General features: G+C 45.3%; 1 protein-coding gene across 1 annotated transcript in view; it reads right to left on the reverse strand.

Annotated features, from left to right (window-relative positions):
- Positions 1-19,691, reverse strand: part of SCML4 (sex comb on midleg-like 4 (Drosophila)) — a 45,907-nt gene that overhangs the window by 25,285 nt on the left and 931 nt on the right. Inside the window, exons 2-4 of the mRNA XM_017827610.1 lie at positions 11,651-11,780; positions 8,884-9,084; positions 5,539-5,733 (exon numbers count right to left, since the gene is read on the reverse strand). Coding sequence (XP_017683099.1) covers positions 5,539-5,733; positions 8,884-9,084; positions 11,651-11,780 — 526 coding nt within the window. The remainder of the gene's footprint in view (positions 1-5,538; positions 5,734-8,883; positions 9,085-11,650; positions 11,781-19,691) is intronic.

The following is a 19,691-nucleotide window of genomic DNA, read 5'->3' on the forward strand; positions in this document are numbered from 1 at the left end:
AGGAAGGAAGGAAGGAAGGAAGGAAGGAAGGAAGGAAGGAAGGAAGGAAGGAAGGAAGGAAGGAAGGAAGGAAGGAAGGACGGAAGCCTTACTTGGCTTGGCTTTACTGCAGGCTCTGTCATCAATCCAAATGCCACAAAGACCAGATGAACTTTTTATATTATACTTTGTTGTGGCTGGATGGCTCGCTCCCTCTTTAAGAGTGACCTTAATATTTTATTTATTGTTTAAAGGATAATGATCATGGTAAAAGAATATATGAGGCAATAAATGGCCTTTGCAGGTAATTAAATGCTGAGGAGTGCCGAAGCTATTGATAGCCATAAAAGCTATTTATTCTGAGTGTACTGAGAAGCCAGGAGCACTCTTCCTCATAGCATGCAACAAGACAAGATTAAACAAGCCACGGTACTAGAAAGGGGAAAGACAACATTTTTCTTGCCCTCTCAGGGCTTGAAATTTCTGAGCTGCTGTTTATTTGTTGCTTAGGACTGAAAATATTGATTGTAATAATATGTGGTTTTCTATCATATTATTCTTTTTTCCTGGCTGTTTCAGAAGGGCTTTACACATGGTGACAAGAATTATTGCCCTCCTTCGACAAATGCTCAAATAAAAGCACAGCATGGAAGGGTGACTTACCCACACAGTCAGTGGGAAAGTCTTATAAAAATCCAGCTCCCAGGCTAGTGTCTCGCCCACTAGTCACTCTCCTATTGTGCATTGCTATAGCACTTCTCATACCAGCTTTTCAAGTGCTTGTGGATAGGAAGAGCCCACCTTCCTATAGACAGAGGCGCTAATGTAGCATAGGGTACCTCTACCTGCTGCTGTGCTTCAGCTCCATATAGATCCATATACATCCATATGCCCCATATAGATCCCTACCTCCAGGAAATGCCACAAGAAGAGATGCTCTTCTCCTGTGGACAGTGGTAGGGAACTCCATATGGTGTCTAGGCACACAAATTTGATTTGGCCATGGGGAGAAGATCAAGGCTGGGGACATACCCAGTGCCTCACGCCACTGCCCAGAATACCATCCTGGGCCTTGAAAAGCAAGTCCTGTGGTGGCACAGCACCCCAGAGAGAATTGAGTCTGATAATGGGACCCATTTCAAGAATAGCCCCATAGACACCTGGGCCAGAGAGCACGGTTTTTCTTTCCTTTTACTTTTCACCCAGGGGGGCCACGTGGTGCTCAGCACCTGGGCCAACGAACACTGTTCTGTTCTTGTCCCAGGGTGCTGGGTAATACATCTGTTTCTGGGGGTTAAAACCAGTTTTTCTCTGTATCATTGCATTTATTGTAATCTCTTTTAGTATATTATAACTCTGACTTGTAATCTCTCTTGAGTTGGGTCCTTTTCTCCTGCCAGTTTACTTTTAAACCAGCACAGAGAGAAATAATGAAAGCTGACCACCGACTGTGTGTATGGAGGCAACAGGATCTCTGGTGGCTTTCCGTCGTGTAGTCCCGGGCACACTCCACAGAATTTTCTGCACAGGTCACCCAGATCTTGCCATCATTTTAGCTCAAGCTGCACTGCTGCTGTCATGGAAAATTCTGGGGTGCAAGTTCAGAGGTGCTTTGAACCCAGGTGCTGTGGGGATAGGTAACATCTCAGGATTTGCTATAATGCAGACCTGAAGCCAGGATTTCCCAGATGAAGTCCTGGGAGTCATCCCACAACTGCTGCCCACAAATTGCTCTAGTGAGCCAGAAAGTCCCTTCACATCCAAGAAAGAGATATAGGAATGTCTGCAGATGTGCCAGGACAAGGCAGTGAAGCCACTGACATTGGGAGGGGGCTGGAGAGGAGCCCTCACACTACACATGGGGCTACGGGATGCTGGTGTGAGAGGCATTGACAGGGCAGGCAGAGCTGGGGCTCAGGTGCAGGGAGGGTAATGCACTGTCGACAAGGCTCATTGCAGAGGCCAGCACTAGGTACAGCATGGTGACTGTGTACTTCTTAGACATGTAAAACACGGTTGTAAGTGATGTATGCATATGTCAACAAATCCCACCTGGCCTGTACACAGCCATTAGCATATGGTAGTTTGCTGTGAGCATAGGTGAATAAAGGCTTAGGGGTACGTGCTTTGGGGCAAGGTTAAAAGGTGACTCCTGTGTGGTGTAAGTGGATTAATATGACTGGATATGATGCTGGTTTCTCTCATTTCTGACAGTGTAAATCAAGAGTAAATGCACCAAAGTCAATACATGTATTAGATTCATTGGTGCACAGGGGCTGAAAAGCACGTGATTTTAAAAGAAAAAACATCTTGATTACAAGCTGGAGAACATAAAGAATGAAAAATGTGGCTGTTTTTCATGGGTTCCTGTGGTGTTTTGTTATGGCCCTGCTTCTTCCATACAAGCTTTATCCCAACAGGCATCTGACAGGCCTGTCTGCAAGCAGAGCTCCTACTGTCCTCCTTATTGCCACTACGGGGAGACCCTGTCTCTGCCCTGTGTAGCAGAGGACCCCTCTGTGTTGACCTTCTTGCAGAGAAATGCTAGCTCCTGTGGAGATGGGAGGAGATTTAGGCAATAAAGCATTAAACATAGACCCAGTGCCTCAAACTGGAGTTACTCCAGTGGTGCCAATGGAGCTGTTGAATACAAACTGACACGATGAACAGGAATGCTGTGTACCTGCCTGGCTCTATCTGAGTACAACACAAAGGGTGAGGGACCATCACTCCAGTTCCTCTACCACACAGACATGTACAAACAGCTCCTGAGCTGGGCACTAGTTGCCCTGGGGAAGAGGCAGCTTTTCCCCTCTCCAAAATTCCCCATTTCAAGTGCTTTATGCGGCAGAGTTAATTTCTCCTTCCATGCCTTCATGTGTGCTCTAGGACTGAGAAATAATCTCAGTCATAATAATATAATAATAAATAATCAAATAATCTCAGCTGGGTTTTCCAGACAACTACCTGGCTGCACTGAAACCAGCCCCCATCTTTCCAGCTTGCATCTTGGGGCCCAAATGCATGCAGTGGATTAAATGGAGAAGCTGCTGAGCTCTCCTCCCACCATCCCCACAGGCCATGGGACAGGCTTCAGTAGAGCTGAAACTGTCCTCAAATCCCGTCTCATCATTTTCCTGTTAGTCTTTGTTGGAAGGAGCATCCCCTCTTGGGGCTGTCAGCTCAAACAGCCACTTGAGCACCCAAATGCTCTGGAAAGAGCACTGTGCTCTGGAAAGAGCACAGCCTCTCTCACTGCAGGACCAGATGGCTCTTCCATAGGATCATAGAGTGCTTTGGGTTGGAAGGGACCTTAAAGATCATCTAGTTCCAATTTCTCACCCCAGACATGGGCAGGGATGCCACCCACTAGACCAGTTTGCCCAGGGCCCCATCCAACCTGGCCTTGAACACTTTCAGGGATGGAGCACCTACAGCTTCTCTGAGCAACCTGTTTCAGTCCCTCACCACTCTCACAGTAAATTTCTTCCTAATACCTAATCTAAACCTCCCTGGCTAGCCCAGACTCCCAGCCCATGCTGCTTCTGGGAAGCTATTAATTGTCCCCCCCCCATAGACCCAGTAGGAGACCCAAGAAACAGAAGCCTTGCCTACACCTACATATCCTGTCTAGTTTGAGGGAAAAATAATATTTAGCCCCTTCCTCCGTGTCTGGGGAGATCCAATGGGAATGGTGCCAGGGACATCTGCACTGAAATTTTGTGGGGAGGGAGATTCTCAGAGTGTAACAGCAACTATAAAAACTCCGTTTGTGGAGCTGCCTTCTATCACATGCTGTGCAAAATTAAATGCAAATGTACATGGAAATTAGAATGCAAACACAAATGCCAGGCCTCCTGGGCTGCATTCGCTCAGTGCTACAGAAATCCCTTGACCTCTCAGAAACATTCAGCTTGCTGCAAATGTCGTAGTCAAGAGAAAAAAACTGCTTTTCAGTCTGGGCTCCCGCCTTTCCTCTCCTGTGTGAAAGAGTGGCAGCTGGATTTCTTTGCACAAAAAGAATATCTCTGCACTGTGTGTGCAGCCCTCTCCAGCTTTGGTGTGCAATCTTCACACTTAGGGTCTTCCTGGCAAACAAACCATTCATAATTGTGGACACTAAAACACCTTTCTCTTGGCCAGCATGTATCTGCCACTAAACTGAATGCATGAGAGACACCCACAGTGTTGTTAATAAAAGAAAAGGAAAAATAATTTAAGTCAGGAGGAAGCCTGCAGGTGAAATGAAGGCTCATGCCCATAATTTGCATCTTTCCTTTTTACTAAACTAGTTTTTGCAAAGTCCATAGAGGGCCCCAGGGCAGCCTTCTAGCCACTGATTGCAGATGGAGGCTGCAGGCATACCCCAGTTCCATGGGGGCTGCCTGGGGCCAGCACCCCATCCCAGCATGCTCCGGTGTGGGCAAGAAGGAACCTCAGGTCCCATGCATCTGGGAGCCCGGTGTTGCTCTGGGCAGGTAGCTCTCTGGACTGCCGCCATCCTTGGGTGCATCTGCCCCACACCACAGCCCCTTCATTCTTTGTCCCACATGGTCTAGCACTAAGAGAAGGAACTTGCTGGTGTCCAGAGACTTTTTAAGGAGAAACATTCCTGAAAGTAGCAAAGCAAACCACTTAGCAGTCACAACTCATTTAGGTTTACACTCACGGATGGAGGTGACAGATCAGGATCCAGTCTTAGTGTGCTACTGCTAATAACGTGTACCCCAGGTTTTTGCTGGCAACCCTGACCCAAAACTGCAGTGCTGCAGGTGGCTCCCTCCCCTCACCCTGTAAGAGGCCCTCTCGAGTGAAGGCAGACCGTCCTGCTTTGCAGGTGATCCTTAAAAAAAGCTGCATGCAAGCTGGGAAGCACACAGGTGCTGGAGCAGTGCCAGGTCAGAGAATGCCTGTTATGGCATGCCATGATGACACCGAAGTGTGGATTGGGATCCACACACTCACCCAGCCTCCCACTCCCCCTGTAGGCAATGAGCCAAGGCAGCACATGAACAGAGGGGTATGAGGACCCGGGACAGGCATCGTTGTGCAGAGGGGCTGTAAGCAGAGAAGGCTTGGTAGTCAGTGGGGATACTTTAGTGTCTAATATGGTGGTTGAATGCTATGAAGAAAGGAAAATTTCCCCTCTACCTTCCTGCCTGCCTGAAACTTGAAGGAACTTAAATCCGTTTGAGGCTTCTGCCTCAGGGTCAGGTATGCTTGAGGAGGCCAAAAGTTACAGAAGAAAATTGACAGAAACAAGGACAACGATAGCATACAAGTCTTTTTTCCTTAGGAAAAGAGATAAAAGAAACATAAAAACATAAAATAATTTTAAAATTATCCCTATCCCTGTTGCTCCTCAACACAGTGGTGCTCAGCTGAAAGCCTCCTCCATAGCTACTGGGAAAAATACTGCCAATCAGCCTGCTGCCTCCCTCTGGAAAGGTCCCACAGAGGCCTGCAGTTCTCTATCATATACAGTACACCCCCCCCCCAAAAGACAGTCATTTCTTCAGGTCTGTTAAATCTTGAGCCCAAGCTGATCAAGCAGCCTACCTGCCTCCACCTGTCTGTTTTCATACACCTCCGGGCTTTCCATCACAGCGTTGTACTGCTGGAAAGGCTGGTTGCTGAAGAGATTGTCACACAAGAGGCTGCGACACAGCTTCTTCAGGAAGCGCAGGACATATCCAATGCTGTTCACTACCAGTAGGCTCTGGAGATGCTGCTTCCCCTCAAAAGAAGCTGAAACTGGAAAGCAAACAGGAGCAATTCAATACGTGGGGATGCATGGCAGGAAGAAGAATGAGAGCAAGGGAAATGATTCTACTCAAGTGTTTGCATGTCTTAAAATATTTTGCAAAATTACCTTACCTGAGGCACATAACAAACTGGAGGAGCTTAAGGAGCTGAGTTTGTGTGACCCAAATCACCTTCCCCCTAGAGTGCTGAAAGATGCTGACTGGCATGGCCAGCAGGGCAAGGATTTCTAATATATGCATCCATCTGAAAACTGTATTGTGTGATTGGAGGCAATTATGATACCCTCGTCTAAGGAAGGGGAAAGAAAGTGATCTGCAGTGATCACTAACAGTGATGGGCTATTTGGCTGTCTTCAGCAATACCCAAGGTTTTAAAAGATTATGGGGAGATAAGTAAAGACATGGCTGTGAATGAGTAAAATGTAACAAGGTTGTACTGAAGAGAGAGGGGACAGCTTCATCGTGGATCTGTACTTACTGAGTTAATTGCATTTATAGGCAAGGGAAGGTTGGCAGTTGTGTTCTATCCAGAATTCAGTAAAATGTGAGGGATCTTTCATTAAACTGGAAATCATTGTATATGAAAGGTAGGTCAAGAAACAACAGAGTCTGCTGGCAGGACACTTCAAGTCCCGGAGAAGGAGCTGCGGTAGTCTGCACTGGCACAAAAAGATTTTGTGGATGCTGTAAGCTAGAAGACATTATCGATAGAAAAGAAGATTGGAAGATTGCACAGAAAGGATTGACTAATTTTGAATTCTGTAATAGCAAAAATTAGTAGAAAAAAATTCTAGAATGTACACAGCCATCCATAATTATTTGAGGAGACTCAGTACAACCTGATGAGAGAAGAAATGATGAAACAAGCTCACCAGATGACCATAAGTCACTGAGGTAACACAGTGATAAAAAAAGTCAGATACACTTCAAGGAGATGTAGAAAAAAGCATTTCCAGGAGAGAAAAGGGATTGTTAATGCCACTATATAAAGTCCTGGTGAAACCTGAGATGGACTGATGGGAACCACTCTGGTCATCCAGGCTCAAAAAGGGTGAATTCACACTTGCAGAAGTGCACAGGCCCACCACAGCAATATTCAGGGGACAGAAATTTCCTCTGTGACACTGCAGCCATCACCATGCTTCTGTGTAGGACTGTGGTAAAACACTTGCACTCCTTTCACTAATCCAGAGATCGTCCTCACCTGAAAGAAACTGTGTATTTCAGCCTAGCAGGATGAGGGCAGCTCTCCACAAATACATCTAAAATTGAACTCAGGGGAGAGAAAAGAGCAATTAAAATTCCTAGGCAAAGCTGTCAGGGGATATGTTTAGCCAGGAACCTGAGAGAGGTGGAGGGGTCACAACAAACCCACCAGAATCAGTTATAGCAGGACACATATGGTGTCAACAGGTCTGTAGAAAGGACTACATGATATGGCTGTCTGGACTCCTCCACCTGGCAGGTTTTTTCCCAATCCTACAGCCTCCCATCACTGCTAACAAGTACAAATCATAATGTTAGACTTATAATTTTGGGGATAACTTCAGAGATTTCCTGTTGGCCTGAGTTGCTGTGAAGGATCGTGCTCCACAGCCAGTTGAACATCTGTGAGTCAAGCCATGGGAAGATTGGAAAGCCCGTGATAAAATTTGTCTTCACTGCTGCTGGGCTGGGAGTGAGGTGCAATTGCAGAGCCATGCCATGACTAGGAGGCCATTCACCCCTCCTTGATGATTAGAAGAAGCATGAGGCTGGGAGCAATGCTGCCCAGGTGCTTTTAACTCAAGTCAGGCTGAAGTTGAGTCAGCTCAGAGGAACTGCAACCAAGGAGTTTGGCAGGCTTGGTGCATAATGTGACTCTCCTGGTTGTAATGAAAATCATATATGCAGCACAGAACTAGGCAAAAATGAAGATTTGCACTAAATTGCTTCATCTCATGTTTCTGTGAACAAGTCTGGATCATTCTCAGACTATTTCTGATGTCCCATAGGGAAGGCACACCTGTGATGAGAGAGAACTAGAGAAGAGGGAAGAAGCAGGATTTATATGTTGCACAGAGGGCCAGCGCTTAGGCTCCCACACAAGAAGATCCCAATGGCACAGCTGAGCAGCTGCAATCCCTGTAAAACTGGATTTGTAGTCCTTGGCTTGATTCATTTGCAGCATCTTATTGGAGAGTTCTGTTCCATATTCCCACCATTGTTTCATTCACACAGCATCCCCATGTGCCAAAACAGTGTTGTGACACAAAACTCTAGCTGGGATTAAAAAAAAAAATCATATTCAATCTGAGAGCCAGGCCAGGGTATTTAGTGTGGGACACGGGAGACTCATCAGGACACAGCAAGAAGTGCCACCGCAGGAAGATGAGGGACTGCTGGGAAATTCCCCTTGATCTCTGATTCTCTCTGATATACTTGCGTAGTCCTGCTGCACAGGGAATTGCCATGGAACTTCTGCAATTTCTGCAGCTGAGAGCAGGTTTGGCTCATGAACTGCAGGCACAGGATGCACCAGCAGCTGAACTCCATAAGAATTGTCCTTTAGAGCAACATAGAATCAAAGTCATAGAATGGTTTTATCTGGAAGGGACCTTTAAAAGTCACTTAGTCCAATCCTCCTTCAGTAAGCAGGGAAATCTTCAGCTAGATCAGATTGCTCCAAGGCCTATCCAACCTGGCCTTGAACACTTTCAAGGATGGGGCATCCATTACCTCTCCAGGCAACCTGCTCCAGTGTTTTACCACCCTCATTGCATGAGGCATGCATGTGTACTTGTGGTGATAATGTATGTCATGGAGTGGGCTGGCATTGCTGCTCATTCTTGTACGGCTGCATGAAATCCTCAGCTCATACCCCAGGCCCCAGAACTGTTCCCAAGAGTGGTAAATGCCGGCTTTTGAAGCGCCTGTTCCTCTCCTGAAACAACACTGCAATACACTTTACTGATATTCTTTCATCTGATGCCAAGGCAATTCCTGCAGCAGCTCATTTTACAAAGGTGTAAGTGATGTTCAAAGCTGGTTACCAGCCCACTGATGTGAACGGGACAGCCAGGGCAGTCAGGATTGGGGATTAGGTTAAGAATTCAAGCACTTCCCTACTGGCCACAAACCCCTTACAAAGATGCTTTACCTGACACCATCTCGCCTCCATAGCCCTGCCTGATGAGGGAGAAGACCACCTTTTGCTGGAGTGCACAGTCGATGCAGGCTTGCACTGCGTGCTGCAGGGCCACCGATGGCCGCTCTGGCCCAAAGCGCTCTGGCAGCTGCTGCACCTTTTTTCTGTCAAGGTACGGCCCCGGATTCGCTTGTTTGTTGACATAAATGCAGACTGTAGACATAAAATCCCAACAAAGTTATTACAAAACAGTCCTGAGAGCATCCTAGAAAACACTAGAGTTATACATTTCTATTTATTTTCAAAGTTCTTGCATTCACTGGTGAACTGTTGCCATTTGCGATGGCAGAGCCAGACTTCCTCACACTGATCACTCACTGTCAAAGCAAAGCAAGATGAGTTTAGGTCTAGCTCAGTGTCACAGCTTAGGATAAGCTACATGCATCTAAAGAAGCTCCTGTGTATGCCTGGGCTCTTAAGTCTACCTTGTCCATGCAGCTTGTGACCAGAAAAATGCCCTGGGAGTGCAGGACAGTGACTCACAAGGGAGACTTCACAACAAGGGGTGAACGCCAGCCCAAGGTGTGTTTTGGAGTTGTTTATTTTATTTTCTCTATGTATGTTTACACTGGTTCATTGAGAGCCACTCTGAGAAGCACTGCTCTCAGTTTTGGAAAGACTTCGGATCCTTGCTTCTTCTGACACTAATGCAGCTGTAATTTCTGCAGGGTTATGCCACGCTGAGCTGCACAGTGCCACAGCAGAGACTCTGGTCTTTGGGATCTTCCTGACCCTCCATGTCCAACCCAGCACTCTACAAACTGTGTTGTATCAAGGGAAACTGTACATGGTGTGCAGTGCTCCATCCCCATTAGGAACCACAGCAGAGAGACTGTGCTGCACAGGGGGTCTTGTGAGGGGATCTGCACCAGCCTCTCCACAGCCAAGCCCCGCGTGCCTCCTCTCATAAGCCATTGCCTGCAGAGGCAGTTTTTCTACATGCCATCAGGCCTGCCATCAATAGCCAGAAGATCAGTGTTCTCCTCACTACCATGAACTTACTTTAAACTTGGCTGAGGCTAGCTGTATCTTGGAGAAAGTGGAGATAACGCTGCAGTAACTAAGGGCAACTAAGACACAGCTTTAAGTCAGGCTAAAGTGAGACGTATTATAATAGCTGGCTGAGTGTGCTCGAGCTGTCATTTCTCAAACAATATAACATTACCCTCTGACAGAAATCAGATATGTGACAAAAAAACCCCATCAAGCGGAGTGGAGGACATGATGACAGCTGTGTAAAGTTGGAAATAATTTATGGTTTGCATCACTGTAATGAAAATCTAGTGCGACTGTCACAGTGCACTCTGCTACCCCATCTAGCAGGGAACAGCAGAAGGGGCTCAAGCAGTATATCCTGGGTAAACAGGAGTATAATAGCAATCATACTTATCATTACATACCACTTTACACCTTCCAAGTGCCAAACAAACAAAGGAATAGTGCATTAAAATACAGCAGCAGCATGCATGAATTGGAGGGGGATGTCAGAGTGCAGCTTTCCCAGCGTGCCCCACCTCAACAAATCTGCAGAATGTGACTTCTGCTGTGACCCTGACTGGTTTTGTCAGAGGTCAGCTGCAGCTGTGGGAGAGACTCTGCAGCCTGCAGGCAGCGTGCTGAGTCCCTCACTGGGGAGCAGGGGTCCCTATGGTCCTTTTGGTGCAGATAGACAGGCAAAAGCCAGCTTGAGCTTCCCTCCATCTCCTGCAAACCCTGCTCTGGTGGGAGGCTGCATTCACCATTGGGAAGGTACTGGGAGAAGAGGTGCCATGCGGGTGGGCAGAAAGAGATGTGGGGCACTGCATCCACAGAGCCTGAAAAGACTCACAGAACCTCTGCCTTTGCCACCAGCCCGTGATCTGGTAGGACTGGTGTGGACTGTGCCTCCCTATCCCCCTTCAGAAGGAGCCCCAGGCACACCTCTCAGGGCAGTGCTGTGAAACACCACTCGGCTGATGTTTGCCAAGTGCTTTGCAGACTTTGTATGTGAAGGGATAAATGAGAATAAAATATATTATTATCGTCATTGTCGCTGTGTTTAGTGTCATTCTGCCACCAGAGCAGATGGAAAACTTCTCCTCTGTGCATCCCAACTAAGAAATAATGGGATTTATGTGTTGTGTTTAGATTCTAATGTTATCTAATCCCTTTCTCTGCTGAAATCTCAGGCTAAATCAACTGTCTTGTTGATTTTCTTCTCATTTGCATCAGTTCAAAAGCATTGACCTATGTCACTTCTGATAGTATAAACAAAAAAAAGAATAAGGCTGTGTTTTCTGACTACATTCAGAAATTACCACATCTGCTGCTGTGATAAGGCATTGAGGTTTATGTGCTGGTAACCCTGCCTACATTCAGACCATGGCTCCTCTGTTCTTCTTCTCCCCACAGCTGTAACAGATGCTTCATGTTCATACAGGGATTTAGTCTGGTCATTGCAACATATTAGATGGGGTGAGTATTGGGTATAAAATGGAGCATTAATGAGTTTTCAAGTTCCCGTTTCAAGAGGAATGGAACTGACATCTCCACTAAATTTGACACATGGCAGTCAAAATATAGTCTTGCAGGATATCTCTGCTCTTTGTCACTGGTTGCCAGACTAATCTTCAAACACTCCATTTTCATGAGCTCCACCTGTTCTGGGAAGCACATCATCTGGCTGTCAGCCCATGACTCCTGCTCACCCCTTGATCAAGGAGCACTTGAGGCTGAGTACCTGTGAGAGACTGCGGGGTGTCCGAGTTGGGTATTGTAGCTGCATCCTGAGGGATTGAACTAATATCTGGTTCTGGCGTGCTTCTCGGTGGAGAGATTGCTAAGGGAGTCATCAGGACACGAGACTTCAGCTGCAAAAAATAATGGAAGTATACACAAGATATTCCAGTTTTATTCCATGTATGTCACGCCCCATGAACACTCATTAGCAGTCTGCTATTGCATCACTTTCTCTGGGCCAGGAGCATCCGTTCTGCTCTCACGAGGATACTGGAGCCTGAAGCCTGGCTGATTTGCAGCAGACAGCAACGCCTTAAGCTACAGGATGCAAATATTATGCCACCCACCGGGCAGTTATTTACACCTGAGCAAATTGAGTCTAACACTCCAACAAATCAACGTAATGGCATTTTACAACCCATTTCATGTGGGTGTAAAAAATGATCTGCAACTCAGAAACATGGGGTATTTAACTACATCATAATTTAGGGCCAAATTCTGCTCTTAGTTGCACAGGTGTAAATCTTGTGTAAATCCAGTGGCACCAAGCAGCTACTCTGGGCTGACACCCATGTAAATAAGCTCAGACAGTGGTCCATAGTGTGTTATTACCAGGCAGTAAATACAAACTGCTGCACTGTTGCACTCAGTGATCTTTGTGACCTGCAGCCCTGCCTGGAGAAGTGAAACACGATGGAAATTTATGGTGCAATATCACTATGTCTTTACACTGGTAGTACCTGGCAACATCTCACCAGTCAAGCAATGATCAGGTCCTCATATTTAAAAGGGCTGATGTGATGGGTGTGACCTGAAGGTACCACTCTTGCCTTTTCTTTTGCTAAGAAGGGAAGCAGGGGGAAAACAGAGACCCATACATGTTTACATATTTACATATACTACACTGAGCTGAGGTGGTTTTTTTGCTTCTGTTGTTTTTCAGTGGACAAAGTTGAAAATGCTGTAAGTGATAAGAGTAAGAAGGAAAAGGGATTTTTAGTCCTGTTAAATTTGAAGAGCTTCTCTCAGAGCTTATACACAAGCTTGGTATAATGTACAAAGTATATTTGAAGTAGAAATTAAGTCAGACCACTGCCTACAAAACAAACAATTCCTGGTGGAGACTAGAAGCCATTTTGGATGAAGATTCGCGTTGTCCCTGATTTTGAGTACAACTGTCTAAAATAATGCTCATTGTTTCAGTATAATGGTAAAAAATCATAAAACTGGGGAAAGGAGAGGGAAGGCTGTTGGACTTACTGACATTCAAGTGAGTTTTTACCACCGCCTACCCAGGGCCAGGCTAAACCCCTTTGTTTTCAAACTGAACAAGGGAGAAAATGTTCAATAAGTGAATCTAAGATACACTAAGAATTCGACCTCCTGCTGTATGGCAGTCATAGAATATGAGGGACCCTGAGCTGGCCCTTGGCTAGTGTCAGTTCTCAGCTGCCTGCCTTGTGTTTCTGTAGGGTTGTCTTGCCTTCAGATTGGGATAAGGAATGACCAGCAACAAAGTGCTGTCAGTTTGTTTTCCATGCAATTAAAAAAAATGGGAGTGAAACAGAGTTTCAAAAATCAAGGTCTCCATCCAGTTTGGGATTTATTCCACGTGAGAAGGTGAGAAGCAGCATTATTTATTATTTTCTATGGCAACATGTTGATTACTCACTTTTCTGTGGTAAAGTGGGCTGGCAACGTGAAACTTTGGGTAGCCCCTGGTCAGGCTTCTGTTTTTCTGACAGGCTTGTTTTTGATCATACACATATATGCATATGTGATAAATGCATATATTCATATGTGCAGTTGTACTCACTATATACATATATAAAAGTATATATGTTTATAGAGAGATGTACATATACACTTGTATATATAGAATCACAGAATCATTCAAGTTGGAAAAGACCTCTAAGATCATCGAGTCCAACCACTAACCCCACACTGCTAAGACCATCCTGTTAAGATCCAATTAGTGAGAGATGCCTCTGTCCAAATTAAGGTGCAAACTAGACCATATGCTAAAATCAATACTAAGGATTTTATTTAACAATAAAATGTGAGGTAGAGAGATAAAAAGAAATAGAAAAGAGAAGAGAGAGACAGATTAAGCAGAAGACAGTCACCACCCATGGATCCTGGGCTTCTTAGTGGTGTGGGGTCCTGAGGTCGTTCAAAACTTTTCACTATTTATGCATTTTTGCAAACAAAGGAATTAATGCTCATTGAACTCAAGAGAGCTCTCTTATTCCATTGATTAAACATAAGTCTGCATGATCAGTCTTTCTCTTCTTTTGAGTCCATGAGTTTCTTGATTTGGGGGGTTGTGATTGGTGGTTGCAATCTGCCCCTGCTGGAATTACCTTTTGCCCAGTTGGAGCTGATTACAGTACAGTTCCTGAGCTGACTTTCCCTGTGGTCCATAAATTCTGCATTCTTTGTGTCCATTATCAGTGATACAATATTCCCCACCCTCCCCTCCACCCCCACTTCACCTCCCCCCCTCCCCGCTTTCTTAACCTCCCCCTAGGTCTGAGATAACCCCCAGACAATAGTACCACTTTTATCTTATCTCAAGTTCCCATCACGGTGGCTTAATTTACAGTTCAAGTTCCAGGTATCAACAGAGGCTTATTCAGGGGGGAGCTTTGCTGATCAGAGATGCCATCTGCCCCATAAGTTGTGCTGATCCTTGTTTGACTGGTGATACGCATACAAGCAGTTGCTTCTTTACACAGCTTACCACTACAGGAATTTTTGTCTGGATGCATTATCTAGGGTGTGCTAACCAAACCTCACCTTCTCCAGGCCTGCAGTTATCACCATCCTGTCACTCGACTCTGTGATTATCTCATGGCAAAGTCCTTCTGTGTCCTTAGCAATGCTTGAGACAGGTAACTGTGCTCTTAAAGTCCTTACACACGATTAAACCATGTCCCTAAACACCATACGTCCATGTTTTCTGAACACTTCCAATGACGGTGATTCCGCCACTTTCCATGTTCCAATGTTTGATCACCCTTTCAGTGAAGAAGTTTTTCCCAACACCCAACCTAAACCTCCCCTGCCACAGCTTGACACCATTTCCTCTTGTCCTATAGCTCGTTGCCTGGGAAAAGAGACCACCTCCCCAGCCTCCTTTCAGGTAATTATATAGAGCTATAAGGTCCCTCCTGAGCCTCCTTTCCTCCAGGCTAAACAATCCAGCTCCCTCAGCCATACGTCATAAGACTTGTGCTCTAGACCCTTTACCAACTTTGTTGCCCTTTTCTGGACACAATCCAGCAACTCGTACATGCTCTCACACACGCATTTAGCTATATAGATACTATTCTGGAGACAGCACACCCAATGACTTCTGTTTCACTTGCATGTTGGCTCCTTAATATCCTTAATGGCTCACAGTCCTGTAGTCCCAAACAGAGGTGCACAAGTCCCCTTTCTAGCCCTTGAACCTCGTGTGTGCTGACCCACCAACACCATACACTGCCTCACCAACACCATCAGCCTGGTGGAGGCAGGACAATGTCCAGTAGACTTCGTTCTCCATCTGGCTTTTGGAGGCCTAGGCAGTCTTATATTCAAGAGCAAATAAACAGAGGGCAAGACTTGTGTAAACTCTTAAGCATGGAAGCCCCTTCTTGGCTGTTTCCTGTTTTAGCAAACAGTTTACTGCAAAATTAATTGCAACAGAATGTGCTCTAGAGCCTCTGGGTACAGATAAATGCCATTTTACTAGGGGTAGCAGAGAAGGTGCCTTCATTAAATTAAAATAAAACAATGCCTGATTATTGCAAGGGACAGTACACTAGCAAACATAGCTTAGCTACATCCTGGCCACTGAAACTGTAAGTAGTCCTTGACTATCATGATGTGTAAATCTCCAAGCATTCCATTTAAAGATGTCTTTTCTTGGACTGATCCTTTGCTATTGAAAAGCCAACCCAACCAACCAGCTGACTGACTGAGTGCTTGGCAGTAGAGAGTACATATGCACTAAAGTGAAAAAAACAGTGAAAAAGGGAGAGAGAGAAAGAGAGCAAGAAAAGGAGACAGAGGAAATCTGTCAGAGCACTCTGGGAAACCCTCTTGGTAAGGCATTTGAATCAGCTTTTGAATATCAAATGTCATAAATTTTAATAGGCACAGCATGAGATGTAAAAGCAATGGTTGCTTCAAAACAAGATCTACAACCAACCACAGTTACAGCCCACTGTTACGGACTCTCTACCCTGGAAAAGAGATCAGAGAAAGCTGATCAGGGGTTTAGGGTAGGAAATTAGTGTGTCTACTTCACCAAAGTCACCACGCTTTACATGCAGAGAGGGTGTGGGCTTTTGTGCCATAGATGCTGCCCACAAGCTTGTTTGAGTATGCAGTGGCTGTGAATGAGGAAGACCCTGTTGAGTCCTGGAGGTTTTGCTACAATCTGCACACAGAGCAGTCAGAATTCATCTAGCTAGTATTTCTGTCATCCCACACCAAAAAAAGCGAGCGGGTGAAGAACATTCCCAGGCAACTTTTTTTTCTTCTGAACAAGTTCTCTGCCAACTTGGGTAATAAAATACATGGGAAAGAAACATGATGAATAATACAAATTTTCCTTGCAGATTTCTTAAACCGCTTCGATCATAGGTTCTCATCTTTATGGCTCCCAGTTGTTCTGCACAACTTGTCCCTTGTCCTGAAAAAGCATTTGCTAGAAAAGCCTGGAATTCTTCTCACCCCCAATGGGCCGGTGTTCTTCCAGACAGGAGGGTAGAGGCAACTCCTGGCCATGAGAGCTTTTGCTGCTGGAAATGTGCACAGAGATGAGCACAAAGGTGAATGCCTGAGTCAGCCTGGTCCTGTCATGTGGACTTCTGATGGCTGGACAGAAGGTTGCCATTAAACCTGCTCCTTGAAAGCAGAGCTTCTGAGTACATGTCTTGGGGTCCATGGCTAAACCTCACAGAGTCTCTGCATTTGCTGGTGAGTGAGGAGATAGCATAAGACAAGCTCAGTTGCTGGGGCAGAGAGGTCAGCGCTACCCTGGCAAAGGCAAAACACAATCCAAGGTCCTTCCCAGCTTTTCTTCTTGTGTCACGCAATACCTTTCTTCTGCACAGCAAAGAATGCAAGCGAGTCTGCACACATCCTACACACTCCTGCATCCCCTAAGTGTTTTGCAGTGAATGAGGCAGGTAACCTTAACAGGAGCACACAGAACTTTGAAATCCAAGGCTGTATCATAGGACAGGTGAATCAGGGCACTTTTAAAGTTGTCTGCGCAATCTCATTTCCAGCGTATCCAAATCCTAACTGCTTATTTGTCATCATTAGTAGTGACTTCGAGGGCAGTAGGGAAATCTATGCCCCATAATGGAAATTGGCACTCCACTATGTGACTTTTGCTGCCCATCTCACTTGGTAGGAGTTTGCAAGGTTCTGGCTGATCTGAGCTGGGGCCACCTCCTCAGATGGGAGTTTGCTTTGGTTGCATAGAAGGACAAACTGCCCTTGAGCTGCTCATATGGGACCACCACTTTGTTGCCCTCTGGGAGGGATGTTGTGGTCTTTGCTGCAGTGTTGTCCCATGCGCGTGTCCCTCTGGTGTCCTCTAACACCGTGAATCCCTGCACAATGTTAACAAACCCTTCCCTTGTACAGGCTTTCTAGGCAGCTCTTCAGGGCTTCTCTCACTCATAGCCAGAGAAATAAAACCCATCAATCTACTAACCTCTCCCCCCCACCCAGCTGCCAGAATAAGCTTTTTCCGAGACATTCAGATAATCAGAAAGAATGCTGTATTTTGGGGAAATGTAATATTTGATGGCAAATAGCTCCACATAAGGTACAAAACAGTTTTTGGAAAAACAGCTGATGAAATGTTACAGCCAAAGGTGTGAAAAAATAAACAGGATAGCAAGGCAAAGGACTTTTCTTGGTGGTGAAGAGTGATGAAGTGTCATTTTAGGAAGACACAGATATTTGCTTTAATATCAATGGCAATGGGTCACCTGTCTATAAAAAGCATGTGATGAAAAATATCTGTTATTCACATCTCAGTCAAAATAAATTTAAATCTAGGCTGTAAATTCCTAGTTTGCTAAATATTCAGAAGTATTTTCCCATCTGTTCTGTAATAATTCAGCTATCTGGTTCCTATAAAGAATTTGGTTGTCTGCCATTTGGGCAGGGAATAATTTTTTAAAATGCATTTAAGTCTCATGGTATCTGAAAGTCATACAATTATCAAGCTAATTAAATCAAGCTAGAGTTCCCCATCAAAAAAATGTAATCTTTGACTCACGTTAGGGAAGTGTTTTTGACAGAGAGGGGTTCACTTCAGCTGGTCACACAGCGTACAAAGGAGCCTCACAGAAAACATCACTTCGGTGTATGAATCCTATAACGCAAATAAACAGCACCAGGCCAGATGCCACGGATACTGCAGCTCATGGGTGCCAGCTCCTTCAACCTAAGCCATCGGGTTATAGGAGGATGCCTCTTTACTTGCCATCACTCACCAAGAAATAGCATCATCCCAGATTCCCTGTTGAAGGAGGAATGCTGTTGCCTCCTTCCTAAGTGCCTGGGGACAGAGAGGAGGAGTGTGTGGTACCCAGCTGGGGGAAAAGCTTCCTTTCGGAAGAAGAGGGGGACACAGCAATCAAGTGCTTGGCCATGTAGGTCCAAAGCACAGCATTACAACAGCATTTCAGGGAATGTAAGTCTCCCAATTCTCCCGTTTACAGATATGTGGTGGTTGGTGAGACTTTTTCACAGGTGGATGGGTACATTTGGGGTAGAACAGAACATACTGCCCAGCATTGTTTTTGTTGAATTACAGATCAAATGTAAATACAGGAGTAAGAAATGGGGGTCAGCAGGACAAGCAGGGGCAGAAGGGATCGTGTTTGATGAAACTCTGCATACAAAGTTTCATTGTGGTATTTGGCAAATCACTTAATCACCTCAAGGACTTAATTTCACCACATCTCCAAAATATTATTATTCCAGACTTGGATGATTCTGATCTAAAGAGCCTACAAGTCATGCAGCTTTTCTGATAATAATTAAATTACTTGAAATTAATAAAGTAAATAAATATATTAAATAATGAACTTGTAATAACAAGTACCCCAAGTAAAGCAATTCAGCTGTTTCTGTCCTGGAGTTTTATCCTAATACAGAAGTGAAAAATAGTAAGTATTTCCATATTTCACATTTTACAAAACACTAGGGAATTTGCCCCAGTCTTTCTCTGGACATGCAGCTCTATTTTGGACTACTATAAAATTCCGTGGTAATCCCAAAAGGGGCACCTGACTGCTGTCAGGTTGGCTTTGCTTGGCTGCTGCTGTTACATCATTCACATTATCAAAGTGAAAGCTTTTCAAATATGAAACTGCAGCTGGAAATGTTTCTTAGTCATGCAAAGTCTGTTCTCAGCACAAACAACACTGAAACTTCAAAATGTGTCCCCATATCAGATATGGATAAAGTCGGGAGAGCATGGAAAGACGTGGGAGAAGGCAGAAGATGAGGGTAAAACACTAAAGACTGAGGTACTGATGGCTGTTGGGTAGGTGTTGAACAGCAGGATGCCAAGGATTAGGGGATTCTGGAAACAGGATGCAGAGCAGTGGTTAAGAGGGCAGGCCTTGAAAGAAGAGAAGAGGCTGGATGCAGGTTAGAGGATAGGAGGAGGAAGTTCTGGCAGGAGATGAAAAGGGAAAGACAAGGATGAGGGTAGCTTGCTCTAGATAAAGCCCAAACCCAAGGAATTCAGCCAGCAGCACCATGCATGGGACCTTGTTGCCCTCCATGACAGGAGAGACCCAGGGAAGGGCAAAGCAACACCCGAGGCCAAGACCTTCTCTAGGAAAGGCTAGGTCAGCCTTGTGCATGCCATGATTGTTCTATTCACTTTTCTGTCTTGACATCAGGAACTTAAGCAGCTATTATTTTCTGACAGTCAGCAATTTGCCCTCCTTGTGTAACAGTCTGCATGTCTGTATCCATGCCCAATAAAAACAAGGAACAGGGAGGGCAAACAT

This window comes from Lepidothrix coronata, unplaced genomic scaffold (genome assembly GCF_001604755.1).
Source record: "Lepidothrix coronata isolate B3197 unplaced genomic scaffold, Lepidothrix_coronata-1.0 Scaffold5, whole genome shotgun sequence".
Lineage (NCBI taxonomy): Eukaryota > Metazoa > Chordata > Aves > Passeriformes > Pipridae > Lepidothrix > Lepidothrix coronata.